This window comes from Leptosomus discolor, chromosome Z, assembly GCF_034619465.1.
Source record: "Leptosomus discolor isolate bLepDis1 chromosome Z, bLepDis1.hap2, whole genome shotgun sequence".
Taxonomy (NCBI): domain Eukaryota; kingdom Metazoa; phylum Chordata; class Aves; order Leptosomiformes; family Leptosomidae; genus Leptosomus; species Leptosomus discolor.
In genome coordinates this window covers 77,359,578-77,371,791 of record NC_141419.1, presented here as the reverse complement: position 1 = coordinate 77,371,791, position 12,214 = coordinate 77,359,578, and the positions used below count along the sequence as shown (strand labels likewise).

The 12,214-nt window shown below is 38.9% G+C and overlaps 1 protein-coding gene across 1 annotated transcript in view; it reads left to right on the top strand.

Moving 5' to 3' along the window:
• The first annotated feature begins 549 nt into the window (after window positions 1–549).
• GHR (growth hormone receptor) overlaps window positions 550–12,214 on the top strand; it is a 68,062-nt gene continuing 56,397 nt past the window's right edge. The window contains exon 1 of the mRNA XM_009960937.2: window positions 550–630. Within this exon, the coding sequence (XP_009959239.1) occupies window positions 561–630 (70 nt within the window). The 5' untranslated portion in view covers window positions 550–560. The remainder of the gene's footprint in view (window positions 631–12,214) is intronic.

Genomic DNA, 12,214 nt, shown 5'->3' with positions numbered 1-12,214 from the left:
GGCTTTCTGGTGTGGGAGCTGGCTTATTAAACTGCATCACTCCTCTCAGCTTTACTGAATGCAGTCCTAGACTCTGGAAGGGTTATGCATGACATGCAAAGATGAATACATCTTCAGAGAAGCATGAGCCAGAAAGGGGATCATCATATTTTTGTTCCCTGAAAGAGACACTGTTCTTTCCCTACTTTCACGTTTAACCTAGGCTAGTCAGTCATTAGGATCCAACCCCCAAAGGCTGCTGTGAGGGAGTGTGGCTACTCCCTGCAAGGCAGGCTAGAGATGGACAATACTTGATTTTTTTTCCCCCGTCTATATTAAATGAACTAGAAACCCATAAGCTTGTTCTTTTGTAAAAATAGTTTTTACTCTCTGTTCTAGACTGCAAGATGATGTATGACTTTATGAGGCAATAAACCACAAACTAAATACACTTCTGATTTAAATCCAATCAGAAATTCAATAAATCTAGATAGTAGTTTAGACATCATGTCGTATTAGTTAGTAACATTAGTTTATAAAGAAACTCTCTTACTGTCTTTTGTTATTACAGAATTAGAGGTATGGATCTTCGGCATCTGCTGTTTACTTTGGCACTGGTCTGTGCAAATGACTCACTTTCTGCAAGTGATGGTAAGTTTTATGATACTTTTCTGTGCCTTTGTGTGTATACATATATATATACAGGTATTTTTATATTGCGTGTGTCAGGACAATGCTAGTTCCTTGGTTGCAGTAACCTGGGTAAATGAAAAATGTGAAAAATACATCAGTTAATCTTGTTGTAACAATACTGGATGAGATTGAGATATATTGCAGGACGAAGGTGAATTTCTTAGGCAGTGTTAGATGTCTGATGTGTAAACAGGCTGGATTAATGTTGGTGTTATATATCTGGATATTCTTCTCTCAGGTACTGAAGTTATGAAAGAATTGTATGGGGTTTGTTTTGTTAGGTTTTTTTTAGAAACTGATGGGTTTTTTCCTTAACAAGCTTTTTTAGTATGTTCGTATGTTAAGTTTTGAACTATTTGGAAGTAGAAAAGAAACATTTTACCTTTGAGTTTGAGGCCAATATGAACAAGTTTCATAAGAAATACACTTAGAAATTCTTGAGTAGAGGTTGTAAAAGGGATTTGAAAGGAACATGCACCCTCAACCAGCCAGCTGGCTGTGGGTAGCCAGCAGAAGCCTTTTTAGTGAGGAGAAGGTCTGAATTCATATCCTGTGGTGTTCATGATTCAACAGATCTGCCCAGGGTTCACATCCACAGAATGTACCTCTGGCTTTCCACAGTTCTACCCCTTCCCATCCTTATTCACCTCAAATCTTCCATCTTCTAAATTAAATGCCAGGCTGGAATGTACTTGGTCCAGCTGAGCTTTCTCTGATGCTTTTTGTTGTTGCAACCAGCAATGGTTTAGGAACATTTCTGTAGACCCACTCTGACTCTGGTGGGTGCCCTGGGACTGGTCTTTTAGTCACTTAGAACAAAAAATCCTTATTAACTCCAGTGGGAGTTTTGTGTTGTGTCAGACTGATCTGTTTACAATGATTATGATGTGCTGTAAACAAATGCATCTTAACCTTGTGTGCTTTGTCTTGTTATGGCCTTTGGAGAGAGCAGTTACAGTTTTCCATAATTACTAATTTTATGCAAATGTGTCACCTCTTCTCCTATAAATATGGAGCAGGTGCAGAAGGGTGGCTCCTTAAGCAGGTGCCCCTTTTGACCTCCTAGCTAAAATCAATGTTAGCAGAGAAAGTCAGAGAAGGCAGTTTGAGCAATTTTGGAAAAAGTGGGGTGGAAACAGCTTCCACAACAAACTATAAATAAACTGATAAAATTTTCAATAAAAATTTCTGAAATGTCACAAATTTATTTTTTTTCTTTAGCTCCATATTTAGGTGTTGCTGAATGCAAATTAAATACCTATAGAGTTGAAAGCCATGTTCCATTAGCCTTTCCAGTGTTAGTTTTAGGATATGGTACTAAACCAAACTGCTACGGCATAGTTGCCTGTAGTTGTAACTGTCCTACAGTTTAAAGGTATAATCATCCTCCTTCACCCTGATACAGTTTTGTATTTTCTTGGAGTTGCGTATTTAAAATTTCTAGGCATCTGTATTTGCGAAAGTCTTGGAGAGATATAAGGGGTAGTACTTTGTTGTTAATGGAAACATTAAGACGAATTAAGATATAATTAGAACTCAAATAATCAGTTTTCAGAGAATTCTTCCATAAAGTTCATTTTGCTTATTGAAAAAGGGATTTTAATAAGGAAAACACAAGTTTCTGTTTATTTACTTCTATGTGTGTAGCTCAGACACTTGTCCTCTGTGTTCTCAGGAAGAGGTTCTGTAAGATTCTCTTCTCCCTTGCTAGTTAAGGATTTTTCTTTAACATTTAACAAATTTGGTTCCAGTTCCTAATATATCTGACCATTGAAGGCGATGAATGAATCAAGCTTTCACTTTTGTTCCCTACTTTCATTTCCTGCTTGCAGCAATACTTTTATTCTGCTACCTACATGACCCATGGGAAATTAGCGTGCCTGTTCAAGAAGTGTGCAAGGAAGTGCAGGGCCGTGAAGTATTTATTTTTGTACTAGAATTGAGCTGAAACAGTGTGAAGCCTTTATCTGATGTGTTTTGAATCCTCCTCTGTCTTCTGATTTGGGTAAAAGAAGAGGATTTTTCTGGTAGGAATCTGCAGCATAAAGCTATACACTCATTTTTTTCCATGTTTGTGTACCAATCTCTTTAACTAGACCTAGGAACTGAAATAAAATTTGAAAATTCCTCCTTAGTTCTCCTTAAATGTGAAAGTCAGTATTTCACAGTGAAATATGATACGTGTACCAGCTTCTGGTCAGCAGAACAAAAATGAATGTGTCCTGACTTGATCCTTCCCCCCCAGTGTCTGCATTTTACAGTACATTCATTCAATAGACAAAAATAGTCCCTGCCCAGATGCAGTCTACTGGACTAATTGAATTCTCTCTCAAGGTTTGAGAGCACATGAGGGTTTTTTTGATCCTTGGCAGATAAAGTGTGCTCCAGATGTCCTAAGTTCAGTAAAAATCTGGGTTATAGATAAAAGTTAACCACCACATCACCTTTGTGTGACTTTGTTTATACTGATGAAATAGTAACTTCCATGAGCTTACCTTCAGAATCATATAATTAAGAACGTTTTGTGTTCCTGTGCTTAAATCCAAGACACAATACTAAATATATATGTCCTGATTTACTGTCTTATTAAAAAAGTGTGTGTGAAGGGAACAGAGCTTTGTTGACCTGAGAATAAATTTCTAACCACTAAACTGCTTCTAATGCTGCAACACATTTATTCTGAGTAGGGGAAATGCCCAGCTGAGAAAGTCAAACAAGAAAGTAGAAGTTGAACAGGAATATTTGAGATAACAGCATGAGAGAACATCCATTTGCCATTCTTGCATGATTTACAACAGGGTATTAGATGAGATCCGTTCATTTACTGTTCTGTTCTTTTGCACGTGTCAATGTACTTGTACCTACAAAAGTTCTCATGAGCATCCAACTCCACTCATGTGGTGAATCCTGACAAACTTACTGAGCTGTGCCCAGCATAGTCTTGCTTGGGCCTTCCTATACACTTAATTAGATGTGCTCCGTACGTGTACTGTATCTGTTATTTTGCCCAAGGAACTGGATCTACAGTATCATGGTTCCCTAAAAATCCACTTCAGTAATTGTACTTCCGGCAGCACATGAAAAAATTACTCTTACTTGCTAATCTTGCACCAAAGCATGTTACTGAGACAGTATAATACTGACTTTTACATGGAAGGCTTTTATGTCTTGAAAGTACATAAAGATTACATTCAGCCTTACAAGAGCCTGTGCTTCAAGCTGGCTCTGTGCCGTGGGGCCGGATCCACCCTTGGCACTTCATGAACTCCCATACACGTTTCCTCCTTGTGAGAGAGGGTGTGAGGCCAACAGTTGGCCAGGCAACTGCATAGTGTTTGAGACCAGATATTGGACATTCAGTCACCTATTTGCTGTCTCCACGCTGGTGCCAAGTTCTGCTGGAGGCTTTCCATTTTTGTTAAGTCAACAGAACTTAGGCTTCTAAGAGTTTAGGTTGCTTTGAAGATGAGGAATTGTGTGATTATGAAATTTTAGTAAATTTAGTTAATTAGATGTGTTAACAAGAAAGAATACTGCTTCATGAGTAAATCACCTGTGTCTGTGCAATATTAATTGTCATTCAAGAAAAAAATAAGAACTTACGTTCATGTACACATAGACAATTTGTGTTCGAGATATTTACATTAATGTAACTGCAGCATTTCAAATACACATCCAGCATACACCTAGGTATTTTGTTTTACTCTACCTGCTGACATCAGAAGTGGTTGAGGGGAATTGCTCCAGACACAGACTGCAAAATATTTAGGAAGCAAAATCAATTTTGTCTGCTTGTTCCTTTTCTACAACTGATGAGTGTAGGTCACATAAGGACATAGAGGAATAAACTGGGAATTAGTCCCAGTTAATAAAACAATACATAAGCTTGAGCAGTTCCAAAACTAATTTCTTCCCAGTGAAAAGAAGTGGGAAATGTCTTTTATCATTTTTTATATTAGATCAAAGTTCATTCCAGACTATTACAGCTATGCTAATTCATCCTTTGAAGCAGGTTTAGAGAGGCATTCATATTGAATGATAGTGCAATAAAAATATTTTTGAGAGAACTGTTTTTGTACAATGATAATTTTAAGAGCTACAAGCCTGAATTTATTGTTCATTTTACCTAATCTGATTCTAGAAATGTATTTATGTTTTTCCATCACAACTTCTTATAATTATTGTATTGTAAATGCTGTATTTTCCTTGCTTTTATATAACAAGTAGGATTAATTATTTTCCCTTCTGAGACGTAAATCTAATTTTCACTTCCATCAAAACGTCCTTTTGCGATGCTGGTATCTGCTCACTTACTGTACTTGGATGCTTTGCATGCACTACATGTTCAGATTAAACCATCTAAGTATAGGTGTGCACTGCTTATCAAAGCTCCCAATGACAGAGCTGAAGATTGAATCCATAACCATGCATAGGGCTCTAGTGTCGTTAAAGGCACCCCTGGGCATCCGAGACATCTGCATGGGCCTCACAGTGATGACAGAGGACCTGCAGGACATCTGCATCATTCTGGAATGGCCGGAAACTTAAAGAGCTCTATGAAAAGCTTAAGGCCAGGCATCTCATGTGTACCTGAACATCTGTTTTCAGGCAATTTAATTAACTCCAACAGCTGTCCTTTGTCCCAGGAACTGTACTATCTCTCCATTGGCTATTGGGAGCCTGAAGACCTAAGGATGAGATTCATTCGTACATGAATAATATGGATATCCTCTAGCTACCAAAAAAGTCTGCATGAGATTTGTAGATAGGATCTCTGTGCCTTTTGAAGCAGAGGCTAGAAGGCAGTCTGAGATAGCTACAATTTAGGCAACTGGATTTTGCCTTGCATAAGAAGAGCTAAATATAGGTGTCTTCATTTTGAACTGAGCCTCACCCTTATAGCTGCCTTGTTTGGACAGACGTAATTCTTCATGCTTGCTTCTGGGTAGTGTCATAGCTGCTCAGACACACGCTGCAGGTCTTCTGCAACAGCGAAGGTGAGGGGTCTTCTTACTGGATTGAAAGTATAGTGGTTGGGTTCTTGCTGTCACCATGAAGTTAAGTAGCAGACGGATGTTATCTAAAGGCATGGATTATACTTGTGACACATGGAGGAATTCTTAGCCTAAGCAGGAAGATGTCTTTGAATTGAAGAATATTATCTACTGAGAAAGGGAAATTTGTCCATCTGTTTGTGGAGTCAGGAGGTACCAGCGACTTCATTGCCTGGCTGGAAATATTCAGAAAAAAAGATCAATAGGTGTGTGAGGTCTTGACTGAAAACATGTTTTGTGATTTTAGGTGAACTCAGATTTTATAGATTGCAGTCAATGTAGTGACAAGAAATTTCTCACACAGGAAGAACGTAAAATTTTTAACAATTTTTTTGATGATCACTTAGACTAGACATATTTGTATGTAACAATGCTAATCTTGTTAGGAAGTGACAAAAGATAATGAGAAAGTGCAGAATCTTCCTTAGCTTAAGCTGCAAACTGTCTCACCTCCTCTCAGTAAATAGTAATGCCAAAATACTGTTGGTAGTCGTTTGTTCATTGTGGTCATTTTCTCTTCTTAATTCTTCTAATTGGTGTGTCTTTGCTACATCCTTTCTCTTTGTTACCTACATTTTCAGTTATATGCAGCTATATAAGTATGGAACACAAGCCAAAGCAGAGCTTGCAGTAAAATCTGAAAAGCTCAGAACTGTGATCAGCTTAGTTCATCCTGGGTTACGTGGACAGAGGCAGAACTGTAGAGAATGTGGACATGAAACTTTTACCTGCAGACAAAGCCTTTAGAATAGTTGACTTATTTCCAGAAGTTTAAGTGTTTCTGAGCAAGAAATATGTTCCATTATGTAGAATAAATTGCTGTAGAGCTGTTCCAGGAGCCAGGATCAGAAAGCTTGGCACAAGGAAGTGTAAGTTACACCACTCTGATCTGTCTAAGTCATTTCGGCTGGAAAGAAGATTCATTTTGGCAGAGAGCAAAGTAGTATTTCCATCATCACTTTCCATTGTGATTGGGCATGGCTTTGATGGCTAGGAGAGAAATCCAAGGGAAGGCCTTGAGTCTGTGCACTTCTGAGTTACTTTTACCACTCTTGCTTCCTAGCCAGCAGTATATATTTTAGCTAAGCCATTTGTCTGGGCCAGTGTGACAGTATCAATGCTCTCACATGGAGAAGGATTTAATCTTGTCTGTCTTCTGTGTTGGGAGCATACATGGCATTTTAACAGGAAGAGATTTGGGATTTCTAAGAGTGGAAGACACATGCTGGAAATTAATTGTAGATAGGCCTATATTTTGTAAGAAAACACAGAAAAATAAAAATACAGTGCTGAAATTTTCAGGTATAATAGCCTTAAATTATGCACCTAAAAATACATATAGATCCAATGGTGCAAGTGCTAGCCTGAGTTGCCAGAGACTTGTCATCTTTGTCCTTTCCTCTAAACCATGTCTGTGACTCTAACGTTGACTGAAGACTTTCAAGACTTTGGATATCTTCACCCACAAGCCTGCCAAAAACACTTCATGAACAATCAGCTTCTGTCAGACACCCTGCAAAATAACGTACATGCCATAGTTAGCCCATCCAGTTATCTCTGTTATCTTTAACATTCCTGCCATTGTGTATATTTCCTTCATTGCACTTTAGTTGCCATTGTATTTCCTTCTCTTTTGAATGCAAACTCAGCAATTTGCTGTCCTCTGATTTCTGTGTTTTGAGATCATTTGCAAGAATTAATCACACCTCTGTAGTTATTACCAGGTGTAGTCAGATGTAGAAGTCAGTCTTCCTGCCTCTCAGCTGCAAAGCCTCGTAAACCTGATGTATGTCTTCGCTCTCCTATAGACTGCAGCAAAGCCACCAACACAGGCACTGGTCCTCCTGTGAGCCAGAATTGGTCCTCCCTTACCAGGGCTGAGCTGCACCGAAAACTGCTGGCTGACAGTGGCCACTTGTGCCTTACTTTTGGAGGAGAAACCGTGAGGCCAGTTTGAAACACAAACTTTTGCCCACACGTGCATTTAAGTCCATCTATTTAAAGAGGAAGATCAGATTATGAAGATGATGCAAAAATGTGCACAATAGTTTGTTACCACTGTCTAAGAAGCTAATAAGTGAGAAAATTCTTAGTTACAGTTTTTACTCTAACTTCTGTTTTGATATTTTAAGTAGTTATATATTTCGTGTGAATTATTTAAACAGTTTGTACTGCACTAGCCAAATGAACTCAGTCAATAAACTGACTGTGCATCAGGGGAAGAAAAAGTAGCTCAAGCAAATAAACACTAATCCATATTATAAAAACATATTGCATGGGTTACGAATCATTCCATGCAGAGGAGCACACACAGAGCAAATTGCTTTCAATACCACCCATCTGTAATGAAAAAAGAAAAAGAAACCCTTGTTACTGCACATTCATAGCATACGATTAAATGACCATGGGAAGGGGTAAAATAGTTTCATTTATTTAAACGATCCAGTTATTGTGCAGTAACTTGCACTGTATGATTTAAAATACAAGAGATTTTTAGAAACAAGAGTCTGTCTGCAATATTGCACCGTTTCTTTCCATGCTGAGCTCTTCAAAACCAACAGTCAGGATCAGACTCGAAACAGAACAAAAGTATAGGAATGGGAGAGCCGTCATTGAACAGACCTGGTTCCTGTCAGTATAAATGAGGGAGCATTGTGTGCATCTTGGTAATATTTCAGCACACCTGGATGTTCCCTTCAGCTGTTCCAGGCGATCAGAAGTGAAAGAGAAACACAGAGTAGTCCACAAGATGCCATCCTTGAATCCACAAGATGCCATCCTTGAATCCACGAGATGCCATCCTTGAATCCACAAGGTACCATCCTTGAAACACACAGAATGACTCTGAAAGCTTTGTGCTGGTCATCACCCTCAGCAAAACCAGATGGTTTTCAGGGTTGCAGCAGTACTTTCAGCACAGGTGGGTACTTAAGGAACTCGAGCCGCCATTTGAAGGCTGTCTGGGTCCAGCCTTGTAGAATTCTTGGTCAGCTGGGCTCCAGAGAGTCACATGGTTGCTTTTTTCCAACCTTGGCTGCTCTCCCCATCCTCCCTATTACACTCCAGTGGAGTATAGGTACCCAGGTGATTATATGCTTCCAAGGGTGATGGAAAGGGGAACAGGAATGAGATAGTGCTGGAGAGCTTGGCCATTGTGTAGTCCTCCATGGCAAGGCTCTGGCAGGGTTCCCTTTGGGGAATAAAAATACTTGGCCTAGGCTAGTTTCCTTCCTTGCTGCTGGAAAGGTGCTCAGAATGAACTATGGAAAAAGAATAGCCTAGGAATGATGCTGTAGGTGAGAGGGAGAGCTACAGACTACCGCTAAGGACTCTCTGAACCTGGAAGAAGTCCTGGCACTTAACAAGACAGAGGTGTCTCTACTCTGCTTTCTCTTCCTGCACATTGTAGAAGCATGCTGTAAAATAAAGTAGTAAAATGGCTAGTTTTCTGCAGAACTTTTAGAAAACTATGACCCTGGTAGGGATTTTGAATTCTTCTTACAAAATACAGTGAAGACCTACTTTTTCTTGAAGTACAGGATTATTATTTTTTTCACAGATAATTAAAAATCTTTTACAAAGTAGATAGTTCTGTGCTAAGGGCTGTAGAATAGCTATAAGGTAGGCTGATAGAGTTGTTGTATTATCTAAAGAGCCATGCATCATGTCAGTTCTGTCCCGTGTTTCATTCTCATTAAGTTGCTTAAGGAGATTTTCCTAGGAGTTTCAAAGAATGCAACAGGAAACTGTTAAATATTGTGTAGCTGGGAATTTATCACTTGGATTAGCCTTGGCACCAACAAAGTGGGATGCAGCAAACCTGACACCAATTTTAAAAAAAAGCATATTGCACATCAGAAGGTTTGTCCTCTGGGCAAAGCAAGTTGGAAGGGACTTGGAAAAAAAGAATATATTGATAAATACTTCAATAAATATGATGTATTTGGGAGTCTGTGTAAGTCATGATTCTTTCAAAAGACACTTAGTGTCTGTCACCCATAGCTGCTGACTCAAAAACGATTTCAACATGCACACAGAAAATGGTTGTGTAGTGCCTTTTTTCAGAGAGCCTTTAATACAACATTGCAAAGGTTCCTTTAAAAAATGACAGGGAATAAAATTAAAGGATTTCCATGAATTAAAAATTAATCAATAGGGGAAACAAAGGAACAAATGATCAGCTCCCACAGCAGAAACATACAAGGATATTTGCCTTCTACAGCCCATACAAGCAGAAATTAAATCGATAAGATCTCTTCTGCTTGGAAGGCTCTGTGGTGGGATAGTATAGAAACTGGTGCAGTCCTGCATGGTGCCAAGGGAGTGAAAGAGAAGGATGTGAGTGAGCAGAAGGTCTCCAGGGGCAGCTGGAACCCCACTTCTGTGTGTGCAAACACTGGGCACTGCACTGCTGGAGTGATGGGGTGTGCTCTGGCTGGGGAAACATGAAAGAACCACCCAGACTGAGAAGTGTGTTTTGTGGACTATCCCTAACTGTTACCTAGAACATATTCAGAGAAACATGCTGAAAGGAAATATGTTTATTCTGTATTTGATCGACATTGTTTGTTTATTATTCCCCTACCAATGTGTAGTCTTGGCTTTAGGGCTGACATGGAAACTTTAGAAGCAAATTTGAAAACTCACTTGAATCAAGAGTTTACCCTTGAATCACTGTCTACTAGAACCCCCTGTTTTTTACTTTGTAAAGACAAAATAACCAGAACAATTACACGCCTGGCTGGCAAACACCATGTGCATCATGTTTATATTAAAAGGCACTTAGTGTTTGCCACCCATGCCTACTGTAAAACAGGAAAAAGTTAACATTTAATAAATATTAAATCTTAAACAAGAACATGTGCAAAGTAAAATAATGTCATTATACCCTTCGAATTTGTGTTCTGTCTCTTCATCACTGAAGCACAAAGCAAAGAATAATGTCATAATTTGAACAGGAAATTGCAAGTGTTAGGGAAGCAAATGTAGGTAATAACTATAAATGTTAACTTAGTCTATTTATTATTTCCTCTTAATGATCAAATAGTACTCTATTTAATTACTTCAATTAAGATGCTGATGTCAACTATAATTACTGTTGTACAGGATTTAGTTCAAACCATCTGTTTTAATACGCTTGTATATATCCTGGGTTGATCTTTGCTTGCAGTTAAGTGTTTTTCTGGAAGTTAAAAGTAATTATTAAAGGAATGGAAATTATTAGTAGTTCATGGTTTGGCAAGGGAAAGAAATGCCTTTTTTAAGTTCTTAGTGTCTGTTTTAGAAAAAGCGCTTCTACACCAGAAATGGTTGAGGGTGGAGTGTAACACGGAAGTATTTTCTGTCACAGACTATGTGTTGATATTTGGGGTTCGTCCCAGTGAGGTGTCTGGAAGTATAAGTCACTGGTCTGATTATTCTTCACCACTTAATTAAGTCCATTTATTTCATAGGGCAAAGGAAATGGGAGGGGTTTATTAAAAAGGAGGTATAAAACAGTGGTGAACAATGTGGAAAAATGCTGGTGTGTGTATATAAACAAGATAATTTATTTTCTAGTGAATTGTTTCATTCTCCAGTGGATTCTTCAGTGGATTTATAGGGGATGTTTGGTCTTGCTGACTAGTTCAGTTAGCTTTGAATGTAACTGCCTTGTCTGTTTTAGTCAGAAATTGCCCTGTTATCCACGGATGCCTTCACTTGGCTCCAGAGCTCAGCTCTTCATGCTGTGAAGATCTATCAAGCCACTTCACAGGAAAAACACTTGCTTCTGGGGAAGCTCCACAAGTAATGAAATGGATGTGAGATCAATAACTTATTATCTTGCTTTTCTGCCTCCATTTAATTTGCACAATAGGAAGCTGTAGAAGTTAATCAGCAAAACCCAAGGTATCTCTTCTTACGCTTGGCACGTGCCTTTCAACAAACCTAGGACCTTACAGAACTAAATGGAAGGCCTGGCTGGCTTATGCCATACTTCACAGAGGCAGAAGGCAAGACTTTGCTCTTGAAAGGGGCTGTTCAGGGTAACCAGCTGTCACAGCTGAGACTGTTTAACTTCCCATTCCAGCGAAGCCAGTTAGATAGTTATATCCTTGTCTACAAAAATACTTGCAATATTATTACAGAACTCTCCTGACTGAGACTTCATGTTAAGAGAGGTAGCAAAGACAAAACCAGCAGAATTTAATGTAGTTTCCCAAAATATCCAGCTGCTATTATCTACTTTTCCAAGGCCATGAATACTGCTCATTGTTTGAAGTAGGTTTTTCTCTGTGTTGCCCTTTCTTTCCTCCCCAAGTCAAGAAATGTTTGGTTTTTTACCAGGAGGAACATGCGTTACAGAATCTGTCACGTTTGCATGTGGTGCAACCTTGTGAATGTTTTGTTGAGATAAGTGAGCGACAGCTTCCAGTTGGCTTTCTGCAGGAGGTGAGGGCTTCTTTCCAGACGTGCTGACCATCTCAAAATAACTATGTTCTCCTTGA